General features: G+C 44.2%; 1 protein-coding gene across 3 annotated transcripts; it reads left to right on the top strand.

Moving 5' to 3' along the window:
- PHRF1 (PHD and ring finger domains 1) lies at positions 1 to 27,208 on the top strand. 3 transcript variants are annotated; one of them, XM_050711280.1, is made up of 18 exons: positions 1 to 164; positions 3,504 to 3,618; positions 3,933 to 4,052; positions 5,487 to 5,713; positions 6,620 to 6,703; positions 7,674 to 7,795; positions 10,944 to 11,041; positions 11,571 to 11,743; positions 13,975 to 14,104; positions 14,479 to 14,618; positions 15,432 to 15,619; positions 16,499 to 16,618; positions 18,406 to 18,560; positions 18,982 to 21,780; positions 22,465 to 22,616; positions 23,180 to 23,440; positions 24,453 to 24,581; positions 26,246 to 27,208. In XM_050711280.1, the coding sequence occupies exons 2-18, from the start codon at positions 3,528 to 3,530 to the stop codon at positions 26,378 to 26,380; spliced, it is 5,124 nt and encodes a 1,707-aa protein (XP_050567237.1). In that variant the 5' UTR covers positions 1 to 164; positions 3,504 to 3,527; the 3' UTR covers positions 26,381 to 27,208. The 3 variants fall into 3 exon arrangements, with proteins under 3 accessions (XP_050567237.1, XP_050567238.1, XP_035408201.1); XM_050711281.1 differs by having other exon boundaries at positions 23 to 164; positions 14,479 to 14,606; XM_035552308.2 differs by having other exon boundaries at positions 46 to 164; positions 14,479 to 14,606; positions 22,465 to 22,541.

Genomic DNA, 27,208 nt, shown 5'->3' with positions numbered 1-27,208 from the left:
CCCCCCCCCCCCCCACGCCCGCGGTGGTTCGCTCCCGCCGCCGTTCCCCCCTCCCGTCCCCCCTCACCGGCGGGCCGCGACCCGGAAGAGCTCCCGGGGCGTTTCCGGCCGTGCCTCCCGGAACGGCGGCGGCGGCACGGCCCGGGGCCGGGGCCTTCTCCTGCGTGAGTGCGGGGGGCGGCGGGGGGAGCACCGGGGCCTGGCTGGGGGGCTCCGGGCCCTGTTACCGGGGCCCCGGGGCCTGGTTGGGGGCCCTGTGAACGGGGCCCCGGGGTCCGGCCGCGGTGCTGAGGCCTCGCGGGGTCCCCGCCCCGCTCCCCGTTTTTATTTATCCCCCCTCAGAGCCCCCCCGGTGGCGGCGTTCGGTGCCTGGGGGCGCTGGGGACGCGTTGCTGGGGTTGGGTTTATGTTACGCTGCGCCCGGGGAGCTCCCGGGGAGGCTCCGGGGGAGGTTTGGGTGCCGGGCCCGAGGCCGAGTGGGTTTCGGGCAGGGAGCGAGGAGTGTGTGTGTGAACGCGCCCACCCCGGGGTTAATTTTCAGGTAGGTTCTTAAGGGCTCGAAGTGATTAAAGTCGTCGCACGGGCGGTTTTGATACCGGTGTTTAAGAGTTAATCTCTTTTGTAGCGTAAACGGGGCGAAGTCTAACCGAAAGTCAGACCTAGAGGGCTTTTTTTAAAGCTTCCCGGGCGCGTTAGGCTGGCACGGGGCGATGGGGCTCTCGTTAAGGTGCCTGCTGTCCCTGCACAGCCCCTTTTAACGTCCACGTTTGGAGGGTGCTGGCAGGTACCAGGCACACCACAGCAGGTACCCTGTGTACACGAATGGCTTTTACAACTCTTTTTTTTGTTGTTGTTTACTTTTAACGTAGCAGGTGAGTTTGTAAGTGGTTGGCTTCGATTCCAGGTGTGTGACATCGGTCAATTTAAGAAAGAAAAGGGTGCGTTGGGGGGGGGAAATAATAATAACAAAGCAGCTATGGCAATGCAAGTGCACGTTGGAATATTTAGTAGCCTTCAATTTAGTTACAAGTGCTCTCCGGAACAAAGCTGCTCAGTAATTACCCCTGGAATTAGATCAGCATTCAGTGAGGAAACCCAGCTGGCTCCTTCTCTGCCTGGGCACCGTCCCCAGCGCCCCTCCCGCAGGTTAAAACAAACGCCTTGCCCAGCAGATCTCCTGCCTCTGACCTAGCCTCGTGTCTAGCCCTTCCCTCCTGGCTGCGGCGTGCTCACGGCCGGTCGGAGTCCCCATTTGTGGCAGTCCGTAGGGGCTTTAGAAAGCCAGGGTGTCTCTCTGGCAAACCCCTCTTCTGGAGGAAGCATTCAGTTAGAACAAGCAGAAACGGCTAATGCGGCTCAAGGAGAGTGCTCCGCACTGCCCTGGAAGCGGGGTGGTGCTCCAGCACGTCCTGGCCTTGTGTTGGAGGCGCGCAGCTGAGGTTGGCCTCAAGGGGATGAACGCAAGCTCCTTCTCCAGCAGCTTTTCTCTTTCACTTAGCAGTAAGAATGGGTCTGTTTGGTATCTGCTGCTCCCAGCTCCTGGCGGGGTGGAGGGAGGATAGGGGCTGGGGTGAAAGCCGCGCTTTTGTACGGGTTGGGCAGCCCTGACGCGTGTCGTAAATGTTGAAATGTCTCCCCCGAGAAGGAAAACTGGGAAGTGCTGCTTGTTGTCCTTAAATAATAGGAGGACGAGCAATCGCATGAAGTGCACAGCCCGCCTCGGTTCCCTTTTCCTTGAGAGCAGCTGTCCGGGTTTGAGAAGCTTGTTCACGCGCTGAGATATTTACCTTCACCGTTTGAAGCTTAAAATCCCGAATTCCCTTCATTTTTGCCTGACTCCTTTTCACCTGTTTCGAACTATCCACAGATCAAATCAGACTTTTTTTTTTTAACTGCACAGACCTTGAGGCAAACCCCACCTGGTTTTGCCAGCTCCTCGGGGGCTCGGGAGATCCGTGGCCGCTTGGACGCGGCGGGGGGGGGTCACAGAGGTGTTCCCACCTCCTGCCGAATGAGGAGGTTTGGGACAAACCCAAGTCACCCCTCGCGAGATCACGCTGTTCCCCGGCTCCAGCCTCGCCACTCGCTTCATGAGCTCCCGTTTGGAAGGCTCTTATGTGAGCGGGCTTCCCTCTGCATAATTCAGCCGTGCGCGCTGCTGGAAGTGGCGCGTGCCAGGTGGAAACCAGTGGTTCTTCCCAGTTTGGTTTGGGTACGTTGCAGCGACTGGCTCTTGATGAGTCTGCGTGTTTTCAGCCAACGAAAACCATTTTTCAGCGCTCCCGTTGACAGCCACGAATTCAGCTAGGAGTTTAATCCTCTGCTTAGGCAGGATTCTCGCCGAAGGTAGGAGAAACCCTGACCAGGAACCCGCTCGTCCTGAAGCTTGATCTTTGTAGCCTTTTTTCCTGAGCAGTGAAGGCTGCGTTTACAACTCAGCCCGCCTTAGCAAAGCCTGCGTTTTTAAGGCTCTCCAGTGCAGAGCTGTGCTACGTGGCTCAAAAAAGGGAGCGAACGAGTGAGGATGTGCTTCGAGAGCTTGAATAAAACATAATGTTTTGTTCCCAAAATGACTTTAATATGCAAGCTGCGTAATGCAGAGCAGGGAGAGGGGGAGAAGAGCACCCGAAACTTCTTTGCCACGTTTGCAGAAGAATCCAATTTCTCCTCCATGCGCAGTTATGGCAGCAAGCCTTGTAAGTGTCGCTTAATGGTGTTCATCCACGGCTCGGTTACGGAACGGCGACCCCGACCCTCCTTCCCTGACGCTTTGTAGCACCGCGTGCTGAAAGCTGTGGTTTGGCCGTCGGTATGGATCTGGATCAGGAGCCGTCTCTCGGTATCTGTCGGTTTTATTGCCAGTCTGCTAATGCACAGCAATTAATTTGATCGCATTAATATGCGCCCAGTGAAGGGGCCTCTTTGCTGCGGTTGTGTGCTCTGAGGCTTTCCTATTTCACGACGGAGCTGTGAAAAGGCCTTTTTAGAAAAAGACCTAAAACGCATCCTCTTTGTTCTCGTTTTGGTTGGATTGAGCAGGATGAAGTATCTCGGTTTGAAACGTCTACTTTTCGTCCCGTTAGCCCTCATCCGAAGGGCAGACTGACCTCTGGCCCCTTGCGATGCTGCTCTTTACAGCTAGTACGCAGGATGGTTTTGGCGTTTGCACGTTTTCTTCTCCTACCTTCAGTGGGGAGGTGTGGTTATGCTTTTTTTTTTTTTTTTGGTCATCCAAGACAAAGCTGAATCTTTCCCCTGCGCTGGGTTGTACAAGGGGCTGGTTTCAGGCCACCTCTGACCTGAAACTGGGAAAACTAAGCAGGGGTTTCCTTCGTCCTACTCCTGTAAGAGCTGCTTTCCCGCAGCACGAAGCCAGACCCTCCGTTGTTGTAGATCTAACCAGAAGAAAAATAAGAAGAGCAAAGTGTCGCTCTGTGCGGTAGCGATACCCTCTGCGCTCGCTTAGGTGCTGTGTTGCCTCACCCCCGTCTGCCTTCTTGCAGGGAGCGGATTCCCAATGTCCTGCCATGGATGATGACAGCCAGGATGAGCTGATAAACAAGAACGCCGCGCTGGGCAAGGGCAAAAGGCAGAGTCTGGCACTCCTCAGCGAAACAGGTAATCGCAGGCTCTGCGTGTCCGCCTTTCTAGGTGGAGGTCTGAGAGCCGATTTTTTTTTTTAACCTCCCAAAAGAAGTGAAGCTGTAGTTGTGACCATTTTTCTCTTTCCCTGAAAAATGTTTCGTTTGACTTCTGAAGGCTGCATCTCAAACTGCTGGCGAGCTTTCTCTGAGTTGCTCTGAGCTGCTGGCTTTGACGCTACTGAGAAGCTCGCTGAGGAAATCTGGGGTTTCGCTTTCTATACAATGTCCTGAGCAGGAATTCTGGTGTTGTACTCGTGATTCAAATTCCCCTCTTTTTTTCTTCCTTAGAAAGCAACGGTGGGAACAGCTGCGAATCAGAAGATGACACCGGGAGTGAGGAGGAAGATGACTCTGAGGAGGAGGGAGGTGAGGAGGACAAAGAAGAAAGTGAAGATGAAGAATTAGAAGGTAAGGCCGTTAACGTGCACAACAGAGATATTTTGTTAACAATTGAAGGAAGAGCGAGATGAAAGTTTTCCTTCCAGAAAGTAACCATGAAACGTAAATCCATGCTGCTCTGCCAGGGTGATGCCCAGAACCTACAGTAATAAACGCGGACATTCCCCAGACTCTAGGTGTTTATAGCATTTGTATGTTTGAAGACTATCCACTAGCTAAACCTGTGTAGTTACAGGCAGTAGGAGTGACTGACAGTGGTGGAGCCCCGGCATGAGTAGAAAAAAAGTTGGGATTACAGCAATGAAAAATTTTTTTCACTTACGAAAAGTGTGTTTATGGCAGTTTGCTCGAAAATGAACATCGTGATGGGGAGTTCTGGAAAGAAATTAGGATTGCTTTTAAGCTTTGGGAGGAGGGAAGAAGACAACCAATTTTCCTTTGGAAAAAGGAGTGGGGATATTATTGAATTTATTAATTTTACTGAAAATGCATATGCTTCTGAAACTGAAATGCGTGTGCTTCTGAAACTGAATTGCTCAAGTGGATAAACAAAGTTTTTTGTCACATTTTGAAGCTTGTTGGGAAGGCAAGAAAGAGCACAGTTTTCCAAGCCCTAGGTAGACTGATTTGAACACAGACTAGTTCTAAAAAGCTGATGCAAGGTGCCAAAAAGCTTAATTAATCCACCTTTCAGAATGATCTATCCTATGTCCTGCCAGGAAAAATCAATAGAAAACACACAGGCCCTGTTTTCTTGGTCTTTTATTTTTCGAGTGGGAATGTTTCTACATAACTTCTCATTGCTTCTTGAGATTGACAGCTTCACAGTCTTAACACTAAGACGTGTCTGTATTTTGTACTAAAAATGAAAACACCTCTCAGTAACGCGTGATGAGAGTTTAAAATGAATTTTACTCAAAATCGAGCTTCTCTGAGCGGTCTCCAGCTAGGCACTCTAAATCCCCTCAAAACTGTGATTTACCTGTGAACTCTTCAACCTGTTCTTCTGTAGGCAAGTGTATTGCTGTGCCTTGTTTTCTGGAGCGTCTAATAACTGGAAGAAAAGTTGGATGCCTGATAGTTTATTTTTAAGCTCCATGTTCAGTGGTATCTTGGCATCGTGGTAACCTGTTGTTTTTCTGCTGTCTGTCCTTTTAATCTCTTGCAAGACTAGTCACATTATTGGGCTTTTATTTATTTGTTTATTTGCCAGGGTAATCCATTGCTTTTTAGCAAGGGGATCTGGGGGGGAGGAGTAAAAACCAGCAAAAACTGTTACCTCAAACTGGGGAGGCTGTGTTTTGCCCTTGCAGACCTGTAAAGTAAGCTTACGTGGAATTCTCCACAAGCTAACGTCCCTTACGAATCCCCCTGCGCTTGTTCCCCTTGCTGAAGCCCTGCAGCATATTGGAGTTTTTTTTTTTTCCTTTCTCGCTTTTTAAGATTGCGAAGATGACGAGGAGGAGGAAGAGGAAGAAGCTGAGGCTGCTGGGGAAGGAATGACTGATGCTCTGAAATTGGAGCCATGCCTAAATGTAGCGAACGTTTCCTCTGATGAGGATGGCGAAAACTGCCCCATTTGCCTCAACACGTTTAGAGATCAGGCCGTTGGGACTCCTGAGAACTGCTCCCATTACTTCTGCTTGGACTGCATCGTGGAGTGGTCGAAGGTGAGCTGCTTGGACTCGGTTTCCTGCGGCCCTCTGACGCGCTCTGCTCATCAGTCCGATCACGCTGTTCTTCTTTCGTGAGAACAGTTCCCTGTAATATTTATATTTGCTTCCTTGAGCTTTTCTGCACAGACTTAAGTGACTGTTTTATATGCCAGATTCATGTTTGAGAAGTGTGGATCTGCTTCTTGTACCCGTTCTGATGTGTTTTGTTCTCTGAAAGCTGTGATACCGTGAGCAAGTGCGTTTCTAGGCATCTAAAAATCTTGTTTTCAAGTCAAGACACCAACAGTATTGGTTTTCTCTGTGCGTGTAGACATATATTTATCTCTCTAACTTCTGTGCTGTGACTGCAGGATCAGGGTCTGTTGCAACAGTGAACATTTAAACCCAGGAAAGACACAGAAGATTACTAAATCAGCAGTTTGCTCTGAATTCAGTATTTTTCAGTCAAAGTTACTGTCTCCTAACTGCCTAGTTCCTATAATCGTAGTCCAGGGTGAGAATTACACAGTGCCAGTGGTAATTAAAATCAGAGATACTGGATGGCTTTGCAGGTAATTTCGGGTTGCTCATTTCCCCAAAGAAATAAAATTTCCTCCAACGTGAGCCGTATTTCAAGGCCATGTTTGGAAGAACTTTGATATTCCTTTGGCAATCGAATAATAATGAAATGATTTCAATGATATAATAAATGCTTTTCTGAAAAAAACTGTCTTCTCTGATGCAAAAAGTTGTTTGACAGATAAGTTAGATTTAAATGCTTAAAATGTCAATACCAATAGCTTTTAAAATGCTTACTACATTAATGCTTATCACATGAATAATTTAAATTTCGCTTTTTAGAAATCGAATGAAGAGGTGTGTGTATTAATTGTATGGGAAAAATATTTTGTTTCCTTCTAGAATGCAAACTCCTGTCCAGTGGATCGAATTCTCTTTAAGTACATTAGCATTCGGGCGCATTTTGGTGGTAAAATCTTAAAAAAGGTAAGCTTTCTGCTGTAGTAAACAACAAGATAGCCACAAAATAGCTATTCAAAGGCTTACTTTTTTAGCACGTGTGTCTGATACTTGGTAGCTTTCCTGATTTGAGATTTCCCTGTAAGGCACTGTTATAAATTTTCCTCATCTCTAACCACGTTTCTTACACTAGTGTGTGTGGATTGAAGCGTGATGCTGGCTCAGAAGGCAGAAAGGATTTTCACAACTGCATTTTTGGTATAGTTTGCCTCTAAGCTGTTCTACGCTGATAAGCCAGTTCCTGTGGGGAAAGTGCCCAGTGTCCTGCAGTACTGTATAATGCCAACAGGAACAATGTGGGTTAAATGTACCTGACCTGTTCCTTATGTCTTGCTACCAGCTCTGTTGTGTAGCAGCTGGGTTCGTAAGGGGAGAGCGAGGAAGAGGAAGCTGCAGTTGAGCTCGTAAAGGCACAGGTTGAGTGTGGTGATGGTCTCTTACAAAAGAATATTGAAGAGCCGTCATTGCCCTTGTTAAATCAGTATCTGAAACGAACCAGGTTTTAGAGGGCATCTATGAGTTTGTTCTCTTCATAAACTGATGGTTTATTATTATTTGCATTTTAACAGAAGCACAAATTACTGAGATTTAAATAAATGTTAATTTGGGGGGTAAGCTAAGCTTGCTCTCTTCGGTTTTGTTTTGGGATTCTTTTGTTTGACTACTTTTGATCTTCTTCAGGAACTTTTGATTCCTCTGCTTCTTAAAAGACAGTTTTCTATGGTTGTCAGTGTCTGAAAATAGACAAGTTCAATAGATCTCATAAAGCATTTGATCGCATCTGAGATGTGTTGAATGAACTGAAATGAAGGTTCGGGTATGTGGTGGCCACTTGGTTCACTCATTTTTGGGTTTTGCTGCTGTTACTGCTCATGTGACAAGGGATTTTAAAAGTGGCACGTTCTGCATACAACATGAATCCCATTTTTTTATCCAGATTCCTGTTGAGAACACAAAAACTCAGGGTAACGATGGAGAGGATGATCCAACCTTCTGCGAGGTGTGTGGCAGAAGTGACCGTGAGGATCGCCTGCTGCTGTGCGATGGCTGTGATGCAGGGTAAGAAAGATGCGAAAAGAGTACAGCACCTGTATGACTGACATTTGCATTCTTTATGCCTCCTTGAAAAGGTGCGTGACTTGTCCCAGTTGACTGGGCTTTAATGTCGCGTGCAAGAGCTCGGGATTTACAGTTTCATGAAATTTAGAGGTATTTTCTGCATAGCCACATCTATTAAATGATTATTTTAGTCTTGCTTAATTCTGTGTCTACCTGACATCTTTTTTCTTCCTCCTGGAAAAATAAAATAACTTTTAAATTGCTCAGTAGAGGCACCATGGAGCTTATATGTGACTTTGGGCTGATAGTCTCCTGCTAGAGTTTAAACTTGCTGTACTGTTTGAATCAGTCTTGCAGCACTGTCAATTTGATGTCAGAAGTCCCCTGTTGAACAAAATGAGGTGATTGTTTGAACGAATTGGTAAAATAATCTCTTAAAAATGGCTTTTATCAGGCTTACAAGATAACTGGTAAGCTTGGTTTTGTATTTGTGTTCTGTAGCCTCCATATGCATCGATTCACCTTCTGAACAAAAGACGCAATCAGGAACACTAAATATTGTTAAGCATGTCATCAAAACACTGAGCAACAAGTGCAGTTTAAAATACTTGGGGGAAAAAAACACATTTCGTAAGTCTTACCTGAACTCTTAGGTCTTTCCGAAGTTTCATAAGTCTTATTCGGACTCACAGATTTTCCTTTGTTCTCTCAATATGTTCTCTAAATAATTCCCTAGATTTTTACTCAAGTTTGATACAGTTTTTGATTTTTATATAATTTTCTTAAAATAACTTGTTTATAAATGCTTGGCTTCTGGTGATAGCACCTCTGGAAGCGCTTCCTGAAGAAAGAACTCGCAGTCTCTACTAGCTCTCCGTGGCTGAGAGCATACCTAGGAAAACGTGGAATAGCTTGCTTCAAACCCTGGTTCTGTTCCTTCACGTCCTCTCTGACCTGACACTGGATTGAAAATTTCATCAGTTATTTTTTCCATCAGGCTTATAGCCGAAGGAGTCATCCTGTCTTTCCATGAATATGGAAAGTAGTACTGGCTTCAGAAACACTGTAAAGTCCTGATTTTTCTGTCACTTTAAAAAATTGGCCTGAAGATGGGTATCAAAATGAAAACCAGGGCTAGCTTTGTGGCCAAAATTCCTGAATTCCATAGATCTCATTTTTCTTACGATTTGTGAGGACTGAGACAAAATAGTAAGGCAGAAGATTCCCCAAAGCATCCGTTCATTCCCTAAAGGTCCAGAAAAGAAGTCTGAAACCAGTTCATCACTGCCAGCAGTCACAAAGAGCCCAAGAGAAGTGTAGAGGACTTGACTGCTGATGTCTTTTGTCTGCTGTTTTGCACAGAAATAATCCTGGCCAGAGTGTTTGGGTGCACGGAGTGTTTGTGCTTGTGAGTGGGTGGGCACACGAGTGCATGTAAATGAGACTGAGAGAATGAGTGTGAACAAAATCAATTTACCCCTGGGTTGTTTGTAAAGCAAATATCACCTTACCCTTACATAAGGTCTGGCGTTGAGTTTTGTTATGTTTTTGTATGTGATTGGGTTCTTTCAATATCTGGGGAGCTCTTAAATAGCTGTTGCAATAGGTTTTCCAGTGTCCAGGGTTTTCAAATGCGCCTTCAGAAAGCCCAGGGATAATCTAAAATGTGCGTAACAAAGCTCTTGCTATAAGGACTTTTGTTATGACTTCAGCCTGAACAATATTACTTGTCAGAATACCACTTCAGGGAAATTATCTCATACCTGGTAGCTGGCAATTGGAGAAGGAGCTCTCCTTTCCCAGATAAGGAAAATACTTTGCTACTCTAACGTAGTGATTTTTTTGCAAACATCATTTTTCAGCTTCATCTTCTTGTGTTTCTGAAAGAGTGTAAAACCTCATCTGCTCAGATGTGCTCTTCTATGCAATAGGGACGTGGTATTCCATTTTGTGTTTAGAGTTAATACATTTTAGCATAAACGTAATAGGTTTTGCAATCTAGTCGCGAATTGAGATAATCACAACTTCATAGAACAGGTTTGAAAGACAAAGTCTGAAATTGGAGCAATGGGTGGGAGGTGAATTAACAGTTGTATTCTCTGCAGTGTTTTTTTGTGTGTGTGTGTGTCCCACCGTTCCTTGGCTGGGGAACTTGTTCTATATACTCAGTTTTGATGGGAGGCATCTCATTTATTGGGAAGTCTGTTTGAATTCTTAGCAGTGTAACTTGAAGATGAGTTGCTTTAGAAATTCTGGGTTACTAATGTGTGTTGCTTTGTGTGTGTTTTAATTTAGTGGCTGAAAGTGGAATACAGCAACTTATGGAGCCAAAGTTGGGTAATATTAAAAGGCTTTCCAGGATAGCTTCTCTTTGGGTAGAAAACACTTCAAAATGCCTGAGGGAGCATCATTCTCTCTTCTTTCCCTTTGAGGTTTGATGAGAATGAGCAGAGTCCTCAGGAAGATGGTGTTTTAGAGTCAGTATTGTTGGTCTCCAGACTACCAGCAGGTGTATGAAGGCAGCCAGCTGCACAGTGCTCTGCAACCTAGTTCATCCTCTTGTGCAGAAATCCTTATCACTAGTTGTTTTCTTAATCAAGAGCTGTGGGGGAGGGATGAAATGCGTTTATTCAACATAATAAGGCATTGCAGCTGACCGGTGCCCAGTCATGCAAAGTAAAACGTGCATAACTCTCAGTTACAGCGATGCCATGTTGGTTCTCAGGAAATCGATGTTGTTTCCAGATTGTCTATGGTGTCAGAGCTCCACTAGCTCCTTTCTTTTCTCTTTGCCACCATTAGTCTTGGCTCTGGCCACTTCTTGTGTTTGAACACTTGTTGAGTTCAAATGGTAAGTACGTACCACACCATGAGGGTTAAACCAGTCACTTTTCAGGGTGTTATTTGGGCCTAAAATGATTTAAAAATACATACTAGAATCAAGGACCATTACACAACTATCAGGTAGCATCGTTTCTCTGAAGAATGGTAGAAGAAGATAACATAGACTGTAGTTTCAGGCTGATGAGAATGCATCTGCACTTGGGGTTATTGTCTTATCTTTTCTGTGGTTAGATGTAAACTACTCTTTTCCCTTGGTAAGGATGACTTTGTTTGACTTTTGTTTTATTTCTTTTTCTTTCTCAAGGTATCATATGGAATGCCTTAACCCACCTCTGAGTGAAGTCCCTGTAGATGAATGGTTCTGTCCAGCCTGTGCTCCCATGGGGATCAGCGCTGCTGCAGGTGAGGGTTTGGTGGTGTGCAATAAAAGTAAACAAGTTTCTCCTGACTTAAATGCTGTGAAGCATGTCTTGTTTTGAAGAGATGTTTAACCCCTGGTTTGGTCTGCTTTAGGATAATTGTTGGGCATTCTTCTCTTGAACCTGTTGACTGATAAGGGGTTTTTGTAGCTGGAAATCCAAATTTTAATAAAAAACCTATGGCGTTTCTTCTTACAAGCGTTCTTCAACCTTCCTGAAGCTAGCCCCGGACCTTAGTGCAGTTGCATTGTATTACACTGCAAAGAATTTATTAGCACCCTGACCTCAGATTGCCAAGGTGGCAGCATTTTGTTTTACGTATAAAACCTTGTTTCTGTGTTGCAGCCTGCAGTAGTGTTGGTGGTGCCTGTATTCATTTCTTTTTGAGAGGATTGTGTCCATGTTTGGAGGCCATTTGGCTTAAGAAGGGGAATGCAGATTTTTTTTGTCCAGAATTCTCGAATGCTTTCACCTGTAGGAAGAGAAGTGACCTGGGCATCTTTTCTTTCAAGATACAGATCATGTGAGTGAAGAAGAGGTTGCTGCCCTCGTGGCTGATGTTATTCCTACCACGAGCAGGCTACGTCCTCACGTCCGAACCCGAGCTATAGCCAGGACTCGGCAGAGCGAGCGAGTTAGGGCAACAGTGAACAGAAACCGGATAACAACTGCACAACAAATCCAGGTATTTAGAATTATTTGCTGACGAGCTTGTGGAAGAACCTTGTGGAAGAGCTGAAATGCATCCCACCCCTCAAGTAGCTCATCTGTCTGTCTGAGTGCTGACCATCCGTAGCAAAATGGTCAGTAGTTGTGGAGTTCTTGTTTTTTATTACTTGGGACATAACACAAGTGGCTTTGCAGCACACAAGCAAGATTCCCTCTATTTTGAAATCTGTAGTAGCTTCTTCTCTTAATCTGCATTTTTATTATTTCGGTTGTGAGCAAAATTATATTCTTATTCCCAGCAGATGTTAGTTCATAATTTGCGCACCATTCCTATTTTTAGTGTGCCTGTTTATTTGACCTTTGTGGATTTGCTTGTTTATCCTCCTACCCCCTTCCCTGTAGCAGTTGGACCTGTTGGCCACCTTCAGCCAAACCGGAGGGGAAAAAATATTAAGTTGTATTTTTTTTTTGACAGTTAGCCTCCTATTAAGCAGTGCAAACCCAAATCCTAGTGTCCTTGCTGATGTGGTGGTGTGAATTCAACCTCATTAATAGGTTGCCCAGAATCTATGCAAGAGAGTATCCCAAATCCCTGAGGTACTTGAAATCCTTTACTCATGGAACTGCCTACTGAACAAATCGAGATGGGTGAGATGACGCTGTCTGAAATAATTGGGATCCTGTAGGTAACAATTACTGTGCTGCAAAGTGAGCACTTTCAAACCGGGGATCTCCTGCCTGGCCTCCCCTTTGGCTTTAGCCAAAGTACCTACCCTTCACTTCCATAAATATAAGAAGCCTTAATTTGCACAGGAACATATTGTGACTTAGTAGAGCCTGTAAATAACCTCTGTGGGACTAGTGATACGTTAATTGGTTCTTCATTAATACCTTGAGATGGAGAAAGCCCTGAGCAACCTCATTTGAATTTAGTGTTGTCACAGCCATGAACAGAAAGGTCAGACCTCCTTAGGGAACCCCTTCATCCTGTCCAGCCTGAATTGCTCCATAATTTTCCATAAGCTTTCTATCATTGGACAATAATATGTTGTTTTGGTTTTGACTGTATTGTCTTTTTTTTTTTTTTTTCAAAGATAGGAAAATAGAAAAAAAAAGGGAGAAAAGAGTGGATAAAACTAAATGTTTCTTCAGGTCGGTCAGTCGGCTGTGGATTTCAGGCTGGGTTAGGTGCAGAGGCTCTCCTTGGAGTGTGAAGTACAGACTGGCAAAAGACAGTTAGCGGTGAGAGGTCTGGTGGCTTAAGCTTTCCCTTATAATCCAGTTGTAATGATCAGGTGAGAAAGAAAAAGAAAATGCACTTAGGATTGTGAAGTGCCTCAAATTCACGAGCAACACTTTTATATTCTGTAAGTTCAGGCAGAAAAATAACTTTCCTGAAGACTGGCTGGAGGGAAGCAAAACAAATGCCAAAATCTGGGCAAGAAAATGTGTAGGTTTTCTGTCATTTTACTTTCCTGCTGGTCGGGAAGAACAGTAGATTGTTAATTAGCTCTCTGGAGTATACATGTTGAATCTGTCATCAAAATCATTATAATTGGAGGAGAGAAATCTTTAGCGAAACCCAAATGGTCTTTATTATAGCCGTTAATACAGGCTGAAATTGGTGCCTTAGGTTTTTGTAATGTCTGTCCTGTCACGGTAGCGTTGCTAGAAGGAAGGAGGGGGGTTAGAGACATTTTAGGAATATGGTTGGCATGGACATGACATGCTTAACGTAGCTTTTGAGAGAAACCTGCTTGTCACCTCTTTCCAACCAAAGGAAGGAACCGGTGCCTCAGCATCCATACACTTAACTCAAATATGTTAAATATATTCGAAATGGGATCGACCCTTTTGTGTAGAGAGGAAGAGGAATGGGAACCTCTGTGGGGTATCCGTGCTGCGTTGGCTTTTTGGTCCTCATGCTCATCATGCCTTGAGTGATGGGCCAGAGGTCGGTTCAGTGGACTTGTGAAAGTTCTGCCGAGTGGGAGTACTCTTTTTACAAAGTTGGCATTGAGCTAGCCATGGCCTGTGATGGTGAGGGAGCCTGAAGGGCAAGGCCAGGTTCTCCTTAATCCAACAACCAGTAGGTGAGAACAGTGACATAACTGCTTTACTGGCAGCTTGAGCTGCTGTAAGTGTTTCTCTTTTGAATCTCAATTCACTTTCTTTTCAAATGCTTTTATACCGAGCTTGCTGCTGATCTTTAGATACCTGTATCATGTAACTTCTAATCCCCCCCAGCACGTGCCGAGGTACCTCATGTCCTCTCTTCTGGATGAAACAATTGAGGCAGTTGTAGCGGGCCTGAACACAGCCATTTACCAGCGTCCTCTTACACCACGGGCTCCTGCAGGACAGAAAAGAAAAAAAGGTAAGGGCATCAGAAGCCTTCTGTGGCTCCTATCTGCAAGAATAAAAGCTTTGGGAAAATAAGCCTGAGTCATACCAAATACTTTAGAGCAGCTGTGTGCTGCCGCACCTGTGCAGCTACAGAAGTATGCCACGTGCGTATGTACATGTGTAGGTCTGTGTAATCCCCTCCCCAATGTCTTTTCATCGTAAAGATTACTTTTAAATAAATCTTAACGTCTTCGCTTTTTTCTGCTGCATTGTTTTATACTGCTGCAGCACATGGTAGATTGCTTTCAGCTGCTTTGTGTGCCAAGGGGGTATGAAAAGGGGAGTGCAGGGTACAGCATAGCACCAGCATTTAGCCAGGTACTTGGTTGTCTTGTGTCCCATCAGGTAGGAGGAAGAAGGTAGCAGGCAAAAAAAGAACTCAGACAAAATCCTCTGTTGGGAAGAAGACATCAGGGACGCAGCTGAAGAGACGCAAGCGTTTAATGAAGAAGAGAAGAGGGAAAAAGATAAGAGTAAGATCGCATGTGAGTCTCTGCCAGTATCAGAATCTGCCAATTTTCTGCTATTTTATCTCTCAGAGGATTATATCATGATATTCAATGGAAAAACACTGTCTTGAAATGATAGCAGGTAGTTTTTTTTTGTGGTGGAAGTATGTGCAGGATGTGTCCGGTGTACTGTAGGAAAGTATATGTACCTAGAAGCGAATTGCAACTTCCAAGCAGGCTTGCTGGATTTGCTAACAAATCCCGTTGCCTGAACTGCAGGGATCACACTGAAGCGCGTCCTGCAGGCTTCGTGTTATGCTCTTACCATTAAGCTCTCATGTTTACTCGGTACTGATGTAAGCTCAGCTGAAATTGTCACCACCCACTTCTTTTAACGGAGTATGGAAATTTGCATCTGTGTTGTTGCAAACCAAGTTAAGTACATGTAAGGGCTCACAAAATCCCTTTCAGTTGTGGGTAGTGTTCTCATAGGAACTACAGTGAATACTCTGTACCAGCCTGACTTCTGTCCTCAGCCACCTTAACTAGAGGTTACAGTCTACAGACAGCTGACCTCCCAGCCTTTAGTAAGAAATTGTCAATTTTGAATGATTGTCTTACAGATTTGTAGAAATTTCACTCGTCTGATCATTTAGGTTAATATATGCAGTCTCTGTGTGAAGTGGCGTACAGGCTGTGGTAAGTTCCATAAATGCTTTAAAGCAAGCACAGAAAATAAATGTGTACCGCTTCTGCTGCTGACAGTAGTAACCTGATCACTGTACTTGCTAAGTGAAGACTTTGTACCGGCCTCTAGCATACAAGTAACCCATCTCTGTATCTGTGCAGGTAAAAAATGAGGTTACTACTCGCTCCCGTATTGCACGAACTCTCGGTCTTAGTAAACCCATGCGTGGGGCCTCGCTTCCTTCCATGTACAAACCAACGGAGCCCTCACTTGGTCTGATGAGGGCAGACATTGGTGCAGCTTCTCTGTCCGTGTTTGGAGATCCATATGAGTTGGATCCTTATGAGAGGTAAGATCCCAGGTCCCTGACCGTAATCCAAAGCTGATTTCACTAGTGTTGGGTTGTTTGCACGTGTGCATGGATGTATTTGAAACCTGGGATGTTATGATAGAGGTGAAGTTCAAGTACTGGATTATATTTTGGAAAGGAGCTTGTGACTTTCCACAAAGAGCGTAAGTCTCACACCTGAAAATGACTTTGGATGCGCAGCTCACAATAATGTAATGATGTGCCTGTTCTTTCTTCCCTCCTTGGCTGAGTTGCTGAGCTCTTAAAGAATCAGCCTTCTTTAAAGGGGTTTGCTGAAATAAGCCGCATGAAAATCTTTAATAAGATCTATGAGGCTATTTAAAGGCTAGAGAGTGAAGGAGTCAAATCCTAATAATTGTTTGTTTACTTTAAGTAAAGATAGCTATCATTTTTGTTATATGATAAACAGTGACTGTGTAGAATTAAGTGGACCTGCGGAATTTTTGATGTTTCTCCTTTCCCCATCTCCCCTTTTCCAGGTGCTTTAAGTTCAGGAGGAATCTCCCTATGCCATAGTTTATATTGCTCTGAAATCTGGTGAGGGAGTATCTGAATTATTGCTGGTGAAATTTAATTTTCTACTGAGCAGACCTCTTTTGAGAGTCTCTTAGAAGGAAACTACCCATTTAATATTTAAAAAAAATCTCTCACAAGATTCAAATGTAGAATTCTGCTGTGTAACAGTACACAGTAACTGCTGTTACACACTTCTACTTATTAGTCAAGAGAAAATAAATATATGGCACAAATCTTTTTTTTATGTATCATACTCTCTAACCGTACATGGCCTAATCTTATTATCTGCTTCATCAATTTGCTAGTAATTTCAAGGTTTGTGTGTGTGTGTTTTATCCACAGCAACGAAGAGGTTCCAGCAAATCCAGATTCACCAGTGAGTGCCAAAAGGAGAGTTCTCTCCCAGTCAGCTCTGAGGTCTCACCGTCCTGTAGCTAGACCTGTTTCTGTAGGACTTCCCAGGTAAAAATCCATCAAGTGCTATTTTTATTTTTTTTAACTGTGTAATGACTCTTAAGAACAGGTGATCATTCTTATTTAACTTTTTTCTTACCAGACGTATTTTGTAAGTCTTTCAAGTTGGGATTTCAAACATACTAGTGGGGTTACTAAACAATTCTTAGTCTCATTAACTTTAAAAAACAAAAACAAAAAAAAGCCCTGCTCCCATATCTGGGAAGGCAGGGGAAGCTAGTCGCACATCCAAAGGAGGGAATGAGGGGTGTAGCCACACCACTTTACTCCTCTGTCGTCTGTTGGAGCTCAGAAAATTGGAAGGAAGTGTTTGAGTCTATAACTGAACTATTGCTCTGCTTTGCTGTCTGACAGCTGATTTGTGTGTACTTGCATGCACACACGTGTGTGTGCCTGCCACTACCAGCTCCAGTGGGGTTTCAGGACTGGGGCACAGGATGCAGTGCAGAGAGGTAGGGCACAGGGAGAGGGACATGGTGAGAACGGGGGTGAGGAAAATGCCTGGAGCAGGTACCAACCAAGTCGTGGAAAACTGCAAGGCTGAGGGAGCTGAAGACTAGGAGAAATGCAGAGAGCTCATCTTAAGCTGTTGAAGGGCGTAAGAGATTTACATGGCTGTCTTCTCGTGCGTCTGACTTAAGGCAAAGGTTTGTTTCTTGGGATTCAGATAGGAAAGGTACAGAAATATCCCAAGTTACCATGGAAATATATTATCTCCATCCTGAAGGAAGCCTTCCAGGAAGCTTTGCACGTCCTCTGAAGTAGCTCGAGTAGCATGTTGTTCAGAAGGTAGAACTGTTCAGCTGAAATTCAGCTTTTCTAAAGGTTTGATTTGCCTGAACCACAGTGAGTTTCCTCGTCCGGCTTAGGTGGCCAATGCTTTTAGCCCCCCCATATTCTCTTTCTATTGTATGCTACAGATTTTTGGTGTAAGTGGTTTGGAAACCTTGCTTTGTTGTACAGAAATGAAGTATAGCTCCCTGGAAAAGCCAAGTCTGTTGGTTCCATTTGAACCCCTCTATTTTTTTAAGACAAACATAAAACCCAGAACTCCACTAAACACACAAGCAAAGAAAAACAAGAAACCACCAAAAGCGCTCAAACCTTTTTAACCCCCCCCTTCCCCCCCCCCCCCCAAATGGTTCATAAAACAAGAATCTGGTAAAACCGTGCTTTAAGCCCAGAGACGTTGCAGTTAAAGCTATTTTCTTAAGATTGTGTAATGCATAAAGGGGAGTGTTTGCGTTATCCCACACGTTACCCATACTGCTGTTGTTTTTCAGTGTACCTACCCTACTGGTAGGCACCGATGTGTATTCCAACAACTGATGCTAAACACTTCTTTAAGTTGCATCAGGTTTTTTTAGACAGTAGTGTAGGTCTGACTAACACACTTGTGATCCTGTTTTGGTGGGGAGAAGAGACAGCTGGGATGGAAGTACCTCTGTGTAGCACTGAACAATGCGCTGTCCTGATACGTAACAAAGTGAGCATCGTTCTTAAATAAGATGAAAAGCATTTGCTTACCAAAGGTCTCAGGAAGCACATAATCATACCAATCTGGTGGTATTCCTGGGAGAAGTACATACTTCAACTTCTTTGTCAGAGAGAGATGGGAGCAGATTTATTCTAGTGAAGCCAAAACTGTCGGTGAGCTTCCCTGGCTGACCTCTGTTTGTTTATGCCCTTGGTTTTGGTTCCTTTTTAATGTAATGTGTGTGTAGAGAACAAGTGCTGTAAGAGTAAAGGAAATGTAACCCCTCTGAAACATGCAGAAGCAGTGTACCTGCCTTGAGTCCTGATCAAGAAGCGGAAGCTGCCCCCGTGCCTGATCTGTTGGGAAGTATCCTGTCTGGACAGAGCTTCCTCATGATGAGTAGTTCTGATGTGGTCATCAACAGAGATGGTTCTCTGACAGCAAAGAAGGCAGGTAAGGGTTTGGCACTTGCTGTTGTAATTAGCCTGTTTTATCCACGTCCACCCTGGTCTTATTTCAAAAGTACGTGCTCTGTAGTATATAACCTATATACTATATAGTCGTATATAACCTATAACATCCTATGTTAGTCATTTTTATTGCTTGGCAACTAATAATAAATGCAAATCTAGTGAGACCCACAGAACAGAGTTATTTATTTCCTAAATATTGGCATTTACCTCAAAGGTGCCATTGTCTGACAGTAACCCTTGTGCATCTGACCAAAAGAACTGTTGGACTGCCTTATTACTGTGTGGTATGTCTACAAACCAAAATGGAACTTAAAATAATTACCTCTGTACTTCTTTTCATGTTGGGGGGAAAAATGATAAATACGTCTTGAAAGGCTTAATTGTTTGCTTGTATGCCATAGCTCCCCTTCACAGAAAATCAACAAAAGACTCAAGAGTGGATGATGTTTCAGGACGTAAACCCCAGCTGAGCACAGTGCACTCAGGGACCATGGCAAGCAGCTCCATTGCTGGACCTTCAGTTTCCTTGGGACTGAATACTCGCACTAGACCCACCTCATCAAGTTTGTTTTCATCGCCTTCACCCTCCCTGAGCAGGGTTGAGCCCGCAGCAAACCCTGCACAAACTACATCAGAAAAGGCAACTGTAAAATCGGAATTTTCAATGACGCCCAGGTCTGTTCAGACTCACAGTATAGGTAGCCTGAGTGGGCATGGCTCCAAGTCAGATGAAATGCCCAGATTTAATGGAAACTCTAAAAACTTTGCCCCCACTGATTCATCTTCAAAGCCCCCGAGCTGTAACTTGAATTCTGGTTCTAAAGCTGTAACTGTGAGGCAACCATTAAAACCACCTCTCAAGAGAATTGACATCTTTGAGCTTCCCAGGATACCAAAGATTAAAAAGGAAACCAGCAGCAAGCAGGTGGAGCCAGAACCCACAGGAAGCCAAAGCTGCGACATCCCCAGCTCCTGTATAACCCAGCTGACTGGTAAAGAGGGCGCTAATCAGCCGGGAAAGGGCAGCAGGGTGGAAAGTCAGAAGTCAAATGCAAAGGAATCTCAGCAGCAAACACGCACAAGCGGGGTATCTTTTTCTACCAACGCAGGCGTGTATAGCAGTTCATCACTTCTGGGCACTTCGAGGAGCAAAGGCCCGAGCTCTTTTGAGAGTTTTAAAATTAATATTCCTGGAAATGCAGGGCCTTCCAGCAGACTGTCTAACCCAGGATTTTGTAACACCTTCCGCCCTGTGGATGACAAAGTGCAACAGAAAGAGACTCCTTCACCTCTTTTCTCAGTTAAGAAGAAGCAAGTCAAAAGTGAAATATACGATCCCTTTGAGCCAACAGGGTCAGACTCGAGTTCAGCAAGCAGTAGTCCTGAAAGGCTCGGCTCAGGGATCCCACTAACTAATATTACCAGGACTATTTCTATTGAAAATCCGAAAGTTCAAACGTTTCAAACTGTTCGTCGTTTCACTCCTTACACAGTAGAAAATATATTTGGGTCTGGGGCTGAATCTGACGTACCATCTAGTAACACAGAGTCTCATGAAGAAGTGCCGGCAGAAAGCAGGATTGTAGAACAGATTTCTGATACAGAGGAACGAGACAATATGGATGAGGAAGACTTTCTAAGCAGTCCTTGCACTTCTTCTGTTGTTAAGCAAATCTCTAATGCAGAGCCTTTAAAGGAAGAAGGTAGAGAGGGCCCCAATGTGTTCTTTAATGCTGAAGAATTAATCAGACCTAATATTAGTGTGAAACTAGAACCAGAACCAGAAAGTCCCTCAAAGAATGATGGGCAGCAAAAAGTCCAAAAGACAGAACAAACAGAGAGGCGATCACGTTCCAGATCCTGTTCAAACTCCAGCTCCCGGAGCAGGAAGAAGATGAAGAGGAAAAAGGCACTTGTCAAAGAGCGTAAGAGATCCCGATCAGGGTCTAGGGGCAGAGCACGCTCGAGGGACCGAAGTTCCAGATCTACGTCTTGGTCAGGTGGAGAAGAGCACAGCAAAACACACACCTCGAAACCCAAGAGCAGGAGGTCTTCTACTGACCGCTCCAGCAGTCATGAGCGATCTAAAAAAAAGAAAATGAAGGATAAAACTAAGGATAAAAAGGCAAAATCTTCTTGGTCTAGGGAGAAAAGGAAATCGAGGTCACGTTCAGGTAGTCCGGGAAGTACTTCTGAGTTTTATGAAAATAGGAAGAAGAAAAGGCGGTCTCGGTCAAGATCTAGACGGAGGGATCGTTCCCACTCAAATAGCATTGAAAGGACTAAGAGGCGGAAACACAGGAGAGACAAAAGCTATGAGAGGTATGAAAAAGACAGTAGCTTGAGGTCAAGAGAGAGAAAGAGGTCAAGATCCAGGTCTCGAGAGAGGAGAAAGTGGAGGTCTCGGTCTCGGTCTGCATCTCGATCTCGGGAACACAAAAGCAGCAAGTCAAAAGAAAAAAGACCACGATCGAGATCACGTTCCAAAGAAAGAAAACACAGGTCAAAAGAAACCTCGCTTCCTCCCCAGCCGGAAAAAGATCAAAAGCCTCCAGCTGAAAATATACCCAGTTGTCCAGAGCAATCCCATTCCTTCAAACAGGAGCCAAAGGAAGAGCTAGTACTAGAACAGTTTTCCATAACCATCCAACCCAACGTCAAACTTGAGGAAATACAGGCTGAGACCTCTGTTCAACAGAGAGAGGCCCAAGAAACTATAAAGGTAGAGCCCATTTGTGAGGAAGCGGCAAGTAAAGCCACATTCCTTGTGCCAGAGATCACAAACAGCTGTGTTCCAATTGGCAGCATGGATTCTTTGGCTGAAACTGGATTAACGACTAACAGTGATCCGGCATTACTTGGTAGCTGTAGCAATACGAACCTGGAGATTACAGTTAAAATAGAAAATACTGCGTTGTGTCCGCCTCTGATGGAGCCACCTCCAAAGAAAGAGGTTATTGTGCAAGCTCAGCCTGAGGCTGAGCCAATTCAAAGCTCATCCAAAAGCAAAATAACAGATTGTGTGAGAGAGGTTAAAGATGAGTGCCTTGTGTCAACGGAGAAAACCAGTGATTTCACGAAACCTGAACTGGAGGTGGTACCTCAGGGTCCCATGTTGAAATCTAAAGCACCGGTGAAAAGAGTGACCTGGAATCTTCAAGAGGAAGAGGGCGGTGCGTTGTCTGCTGGAAAAGCTCCACGTAAGTCTCTTTGGGAAAACAAGCAGCAGTTGGAGCAGGCTGCGTAAGTCTTAGGGTTTAGGTGCCCGGCTTAAGTTGTAAGTGTAATAGCTCTGTCATCTGAGCTGGGGTGATGCTATGGCTCCCAATCCTGAAAGCCTGCGTTTTGCACCTGCCAAAAACACGAGGTGAATCACGTTAATGAATCGTTGCTGTCACTTCAGCAGCTCGGCTAGCCAGTGGCAACCTGTTTGGCTGTGAAGTACATACTGCAACCTGATCTCTGAACTGACAGTCTGTGTTCCATGCTTCCTGCGTTTAACTAGAATGATTTATCCTTCAGAACTTAAGATTATTCAAAACTGAGCAGTGCTGCAAGTCTTTACAGCTTGCTCCTGTGAGCTCTGCTAAGCTAAAGCTGCTCGGAACAGCTCGACTCGGGTGCCCTGTGCTATGTGTATTGACAGTTGTGTGGTTCTCATTGGTTCCTCTCACAGAAACCCACTAAAAAACAATTGCACAAGTGGATGATAAGTCCTCTCTTATCAGCTTTAAAATGTTGATGATTGCTAAACAGTCCTTTAATAGCCAGCCTTGTTGTTAGAACCATCTTCACTGTTGGTTTTTTATGTATAACTGCTTTGAATCTTTGACCCACAAGGTTTATTTGGTTCTCATTTTTTTTCCTTCTCTTGGGGAACCTAGGGATGCCGTTTTACAAACTTCAGCGAGCAAAAGAAGGGGCCTGGAAGGCAGAGGACTTGAACCAAACATTAAATCAGGTGCAGTTAAATGAGCCTCCTCCAACCAATTATATGATTCCCGAGCCTATGTTTCCTGATCTAGATTCCTCTCAGGTTGGTTCCTATTCTGACAGCCCAGTGTCATGGAAGGCATCCCACCCCATCTGTGCCCTCGTTGTACAACACCCTCCCCTCATGGCAGAGCTCGCCTTCCTCTGCGTGCAGTGCATTTCATAAAGCCCATACGCCTCAGCAATCCTCTAATCATTTAATCTTTCGAGTGATTCTTACAGCTGAAGAAGCACATCTCCCTTTCATTCTGCACTGTGTGTGCAGCTTCCATTTTCAGCACTTCCCTGATGAACAACCGTGTTGCTTGAAAAGCTCTGAGCATCTCGCTGATTGCAATCAGGCTGTAAAAAATAAAAAATAAAATGGCCTGTTGGCATTGGTCTGGGCCATCAGGCCTTGCCTCTGTGCTGCCCACCAGTGAAATGCTGTGCGGGGCTCCTGCTGGTTCCTGGCGCACAGAGACCTAGCTGAGGGGCGGACTGCAGCCTCCCTGATTTACACTACTAATGACTCGCCTGTTTCAGTGGATAAAAATTGCTCTGAAAATACCAATCTGATGCTCTCTTTTGAGGACAGGCATTTACAAAACGGTCTCTGTTTCACAGGTGTTCTGTCAAAACCTACCTTTGACGCCACCTCTGCCCTCGAGCCTCCCCCCCTACGCGCCTGTCAGCCAGCCCACGGTTCAGTTCATCATGCAGGGCAGCCTGCCAGCACTTGGCTGCGTGGCAGGACAGAGCCTGACTCCAGAGCCAGGCAGCCTGGCTACTGCCTCTGAACCAGGAATTCAAGCTGCTTCTGTTGGAAATGCAGAAGAAAAGATCAAAGTACCGAAACCTCCAGTGGATAAAACAAAGAATGAGGAAGTGAGTAAATGCTCTCAAGTAGTAAATGCGTAACTGGAATTGCACATGCAGGCCACAGTCCTGTTAATTAAGGCATTACCCATTCTTTAGAAATTAGAAACAATATATTAATAAGCTGCTTATTTGAAATTTTAAAGTTTTTAATGACTTTTATAAAAGCTAGATTTTGTAACTTTCTCTGTACCCTCTCTGAGAGGGGTTAAAGGAGCTAATTTATCCTTACAGTTCTGAAACTTTCTTGCTTGAATGTTTGAAAGTCGCTTTCAGAAAGCCAGAATGTTGAAACCCCAAATGCCCGGTGCTCTCTTCTTCAGTTTTGAGATGAGCATCAATTCTCATGGCAGTCCTATGGAGAGGTAGGACTGTATCCTGCTGTTAATCAGCAGTGAAAAAGCATTGGAGATTTAGCAGTGCTAGTCCCTTGCTGCTGAGTTTTGGATCTGCTGTACGGACCATCTGCTGTAAACTCACAATGCACATTAACATAAGAACAGTTATTTAGCCAGTTATTCCATTTTCTACCATAAAGCTAAAAAAAATTGGTGAGGAGATGTTTTCGACTGAACCTCCATTTCAGCAGCAGTTTCTGTGAATTTGTCTTTATTAGAGTATGCTCTTATGTCAGAGCACCTTTAGAGCTATGCAGAGCTTTATATTTATGCCTCTGACCTGCTGCTTTTAGATTCTGACAGCCTCTTTGATTGATGTATGTTTACTCCAGAGCTGTTGGAAGGGAAGAAGGAGATGAAAATTAAGCAGATGTTGTGTTTGCTTGTTTAAAACACATTCTCTAAGGCAGAATAATGTTGCACAAAACAAGCTTTTCTCACTGCATGAAGAGTGGTTTGTTTCAAGACTGCACTGTACAGTAAAGGAGATTGCTTTGAGGCTAGCTCTTGGTTTGTTGAAAGGTGAAATGAGTATTTTCATTGTCTGAGCATTTCTAAGAAGAATAGATTCTGAAAGTATTCCCAGGCTAAAACAAGGTAATGAACTTCTCTTTGCTGTGCAGTACATGAAGAAGCTTCACATGCAGGAAAGGGCTGTGGAAGAAGTGAAACTTGCCATTAAACCTTTTTACCAGAAGAGGGAGATTACAAAGGAGGAGTATAAGAACATTCTTCGAAAAGCTGTTCAAAAGGTGAGGTGACTGTGAAGGGGAGGAGCCGTGCAGGTAATAAAATAGTGGCAGTACTTTGGATTGCACTTGCAAGCTTCAGTAAGTACGTGGTGTTACCGAAATAGCAGATTTTTGGACTCCGACCTGGACTCTACAGTCTTGTGGTGAAGTTGCTCCAAGCAGGACTGAGCAGTGCCACTGAGAGCTGTCAAGGGTGTCCCTTTTGTAAGATGTTGTCAGCAACATGGAACATTGAAGCTTAAGCTGCCTGAGCTGAAGTGTTACATGGCACGTGCCTTGGGAGGGAGTTGTTAATTCTCTTTCGTTAAGAACTTCAGCCTGAATTGTCAAGCTGTTACTCCTAAAGTTAGAAAATACTTTGTGTATTAACTCCTTGGACGCCTGTGATGTCCCTGAACTTTGGAAGAGGGCTTTGCAATTTGGCTGACGCTGACTTTTGTCTCAAATCTTAGTGCTGAATAGATTGTGGCTAAAAAAATACCTTATCAGCAGACAAATGCATGTTGTCTTGTGAAAGCAATTAATGCTATTACGATTGAGGCAGTTAAATGGTACCATGGAGAACTGTTGTTTTCTCCCTGCTCTGGCTTCCTGCTATCACTAGGAAATTCCATCATAAACAACAATTCCTGAGATAATGTCTGCAATTTCACATCTTCTGCGTGACCAACATGAAAAGCAAATCCAGTTTGTAGAAGACCTGAGCAAAGCCAGTTGCAGCCAAAGTCCCTGTGAACAATGATTAAGGTTTTAGTACTTTGGGAGAAAGTGAACAGACCCTACATACCTCGGAATGGGCCCTCAAAACTGCCAAATTCTTTCTTTCAATCTGAACATCACTTCCTCAAAACCATCAGAAAAATGGGAAATAAACACTCATTTACCATGTATTGTATAGGATTTGCTGGACAATTGCAGTGCAGTTTGGTATGTTAATTAGAAACCACAGAAAAGCCCGTGATAGAAATGAATAATTCTGCTTTCAGAGATGCATTCAGTTAGTGCTCGGGCCGCTTCTGGAATGCGTGAAGTAAAATATTACCAGTGAGCACTGTTCATCCTGAGCAACGGTAGAGGTGTGGGAGTACAACAGTGTCCTGCTCTTGAGGCTAAATATTACTTGTGCAGAAGAAGGCCAGCTAGGGTTACAGGGTCTCTCTCTGTTTTCTTGGAGGGACTTCTTAACTAGTCTTAGATCGTAACTACTGTGGTGTTCTTTAATACAGTTTGTGTGGGTGTAGTGATAGACTTAATGATTTCCGCAGAGATGTGTAAGCCGTCATGCCAGGTTGTTCTGACACTTGGATATATCAGAGCTGAAAGCTTCGTTATTGCAAGGCAACAGAGGCTGAACTCTTTAGGACAGAACACGGATGGCCGTTATCACAGCGAGGAAGAGTTTGGTATGACTTTCCCGAGTGCATTTAGTCCAAGATGCATTGTAGGTTTTACAGACAAACATAGAGGGTTAGACCTACCCTAATGTTGGCTGAAAACAGTCTTATTCTTGTTGAGTCTTCTGCTTTGTGTCCTGGTCTGAGACTCTAGGAGCCTATGCAGGAATCACTTCTCCTGGGAAGTTCAGGGTTTCTTGATCACTGCTTGTCTGCCTGAGCTGCTGTAATACCATTAAGTGACTGAATGCCTTTTCTAATCTCTTGTAGATCTGCCACAGCAAAAGCGGAGAGATCAACCCTATGAAGGTAGCTAATCTGGTGAAGGCATATGTGGAAAAATACAAACATATGAGGAAACATAAGAAGTCTGATGGTGAAGATGCACGTGAAGTGGAAAACTGAGAGTAAGCTGCAGCCAGAATGACTTGAATTGGACTTTATGAACTGAGAACATTATTCCAGAAGAAATAACAGATCTGCATTAACATCTCATCAAAAACAATATGCAGAGAAGCAAGATTATAATAGGATTTATCTGCTGAACCTACTTTTGAATTGTTTCCATATGGGAATGAGCTTGGGTTTGTTTTTTTTTTTTTGATTACCTACAGATGTAGAACTCAATAACAATCAAACGCCTCAGACCAGCAGAGTAATTCCAGGGGAAACACAGAAGAGATTAATGTTTGGGACTCCCGGATTGCTACCGTTTTCAGGGTTATTTTGATCACATTTTTGGCCCGTGCACCTGTCTTGCTAGAAGTTTGAAACTGGACACCACTTTTCATATACAGTATATTGAGAGCTATATACTGTTTCCCTTGTGTTTATTTATCAAAATATGGATTGTCTTTAGAAACTTCTAATTTAATACTTGAAATGTGGTATTTTTAGCCTGCTCGGTGATGAGCGAAGCTTTACTCGCTCTGTCATTTGGGGATTGCAGAAATGAGCTAACCTTTATAAATTGACTTCAGAAACACTGCTCAACCCGTGGTGTTTATTTACATCCTGTTGGAAATATCTTGTTAGTGAAAAGTTTAATTTTGGGGGTGGGAGATTATGTTGCACTTCTGTAAATAATGCACTGATGGCTGGTTTTGTGTCTGCCTTTCAGGAAAAATGAAACAAAAAGCAAACGTGAATTTTCAGTAACAAGCTTGAGGGACAAGGTTGAACTGATGTACAAAGCGGAAATGTGACAGAATTTATAAAGTTATTTTGAACGGT

Source organism: Cygnus atratus, chromosome 5, assembly GCF_013377495.2.
Source record: "Cygnus atratus isolate AKBS03 ecotype Queensland, Australia chromosome 5, CAtr_DNAZoo_HiC_assembly, whole genome shotgun sequence".
NCBI classification, from domain to species: domain Eukaryota; kingdom Metazoa; phylum Chordata; class Aves; order Anseriformes; family Anatidae; genus Cygnus; species Cygnus atratus.
Note: the sequence above shows the minus strand (reverse complement) of the source record. Positions and strands in the feature narration are given on the sequence as shown.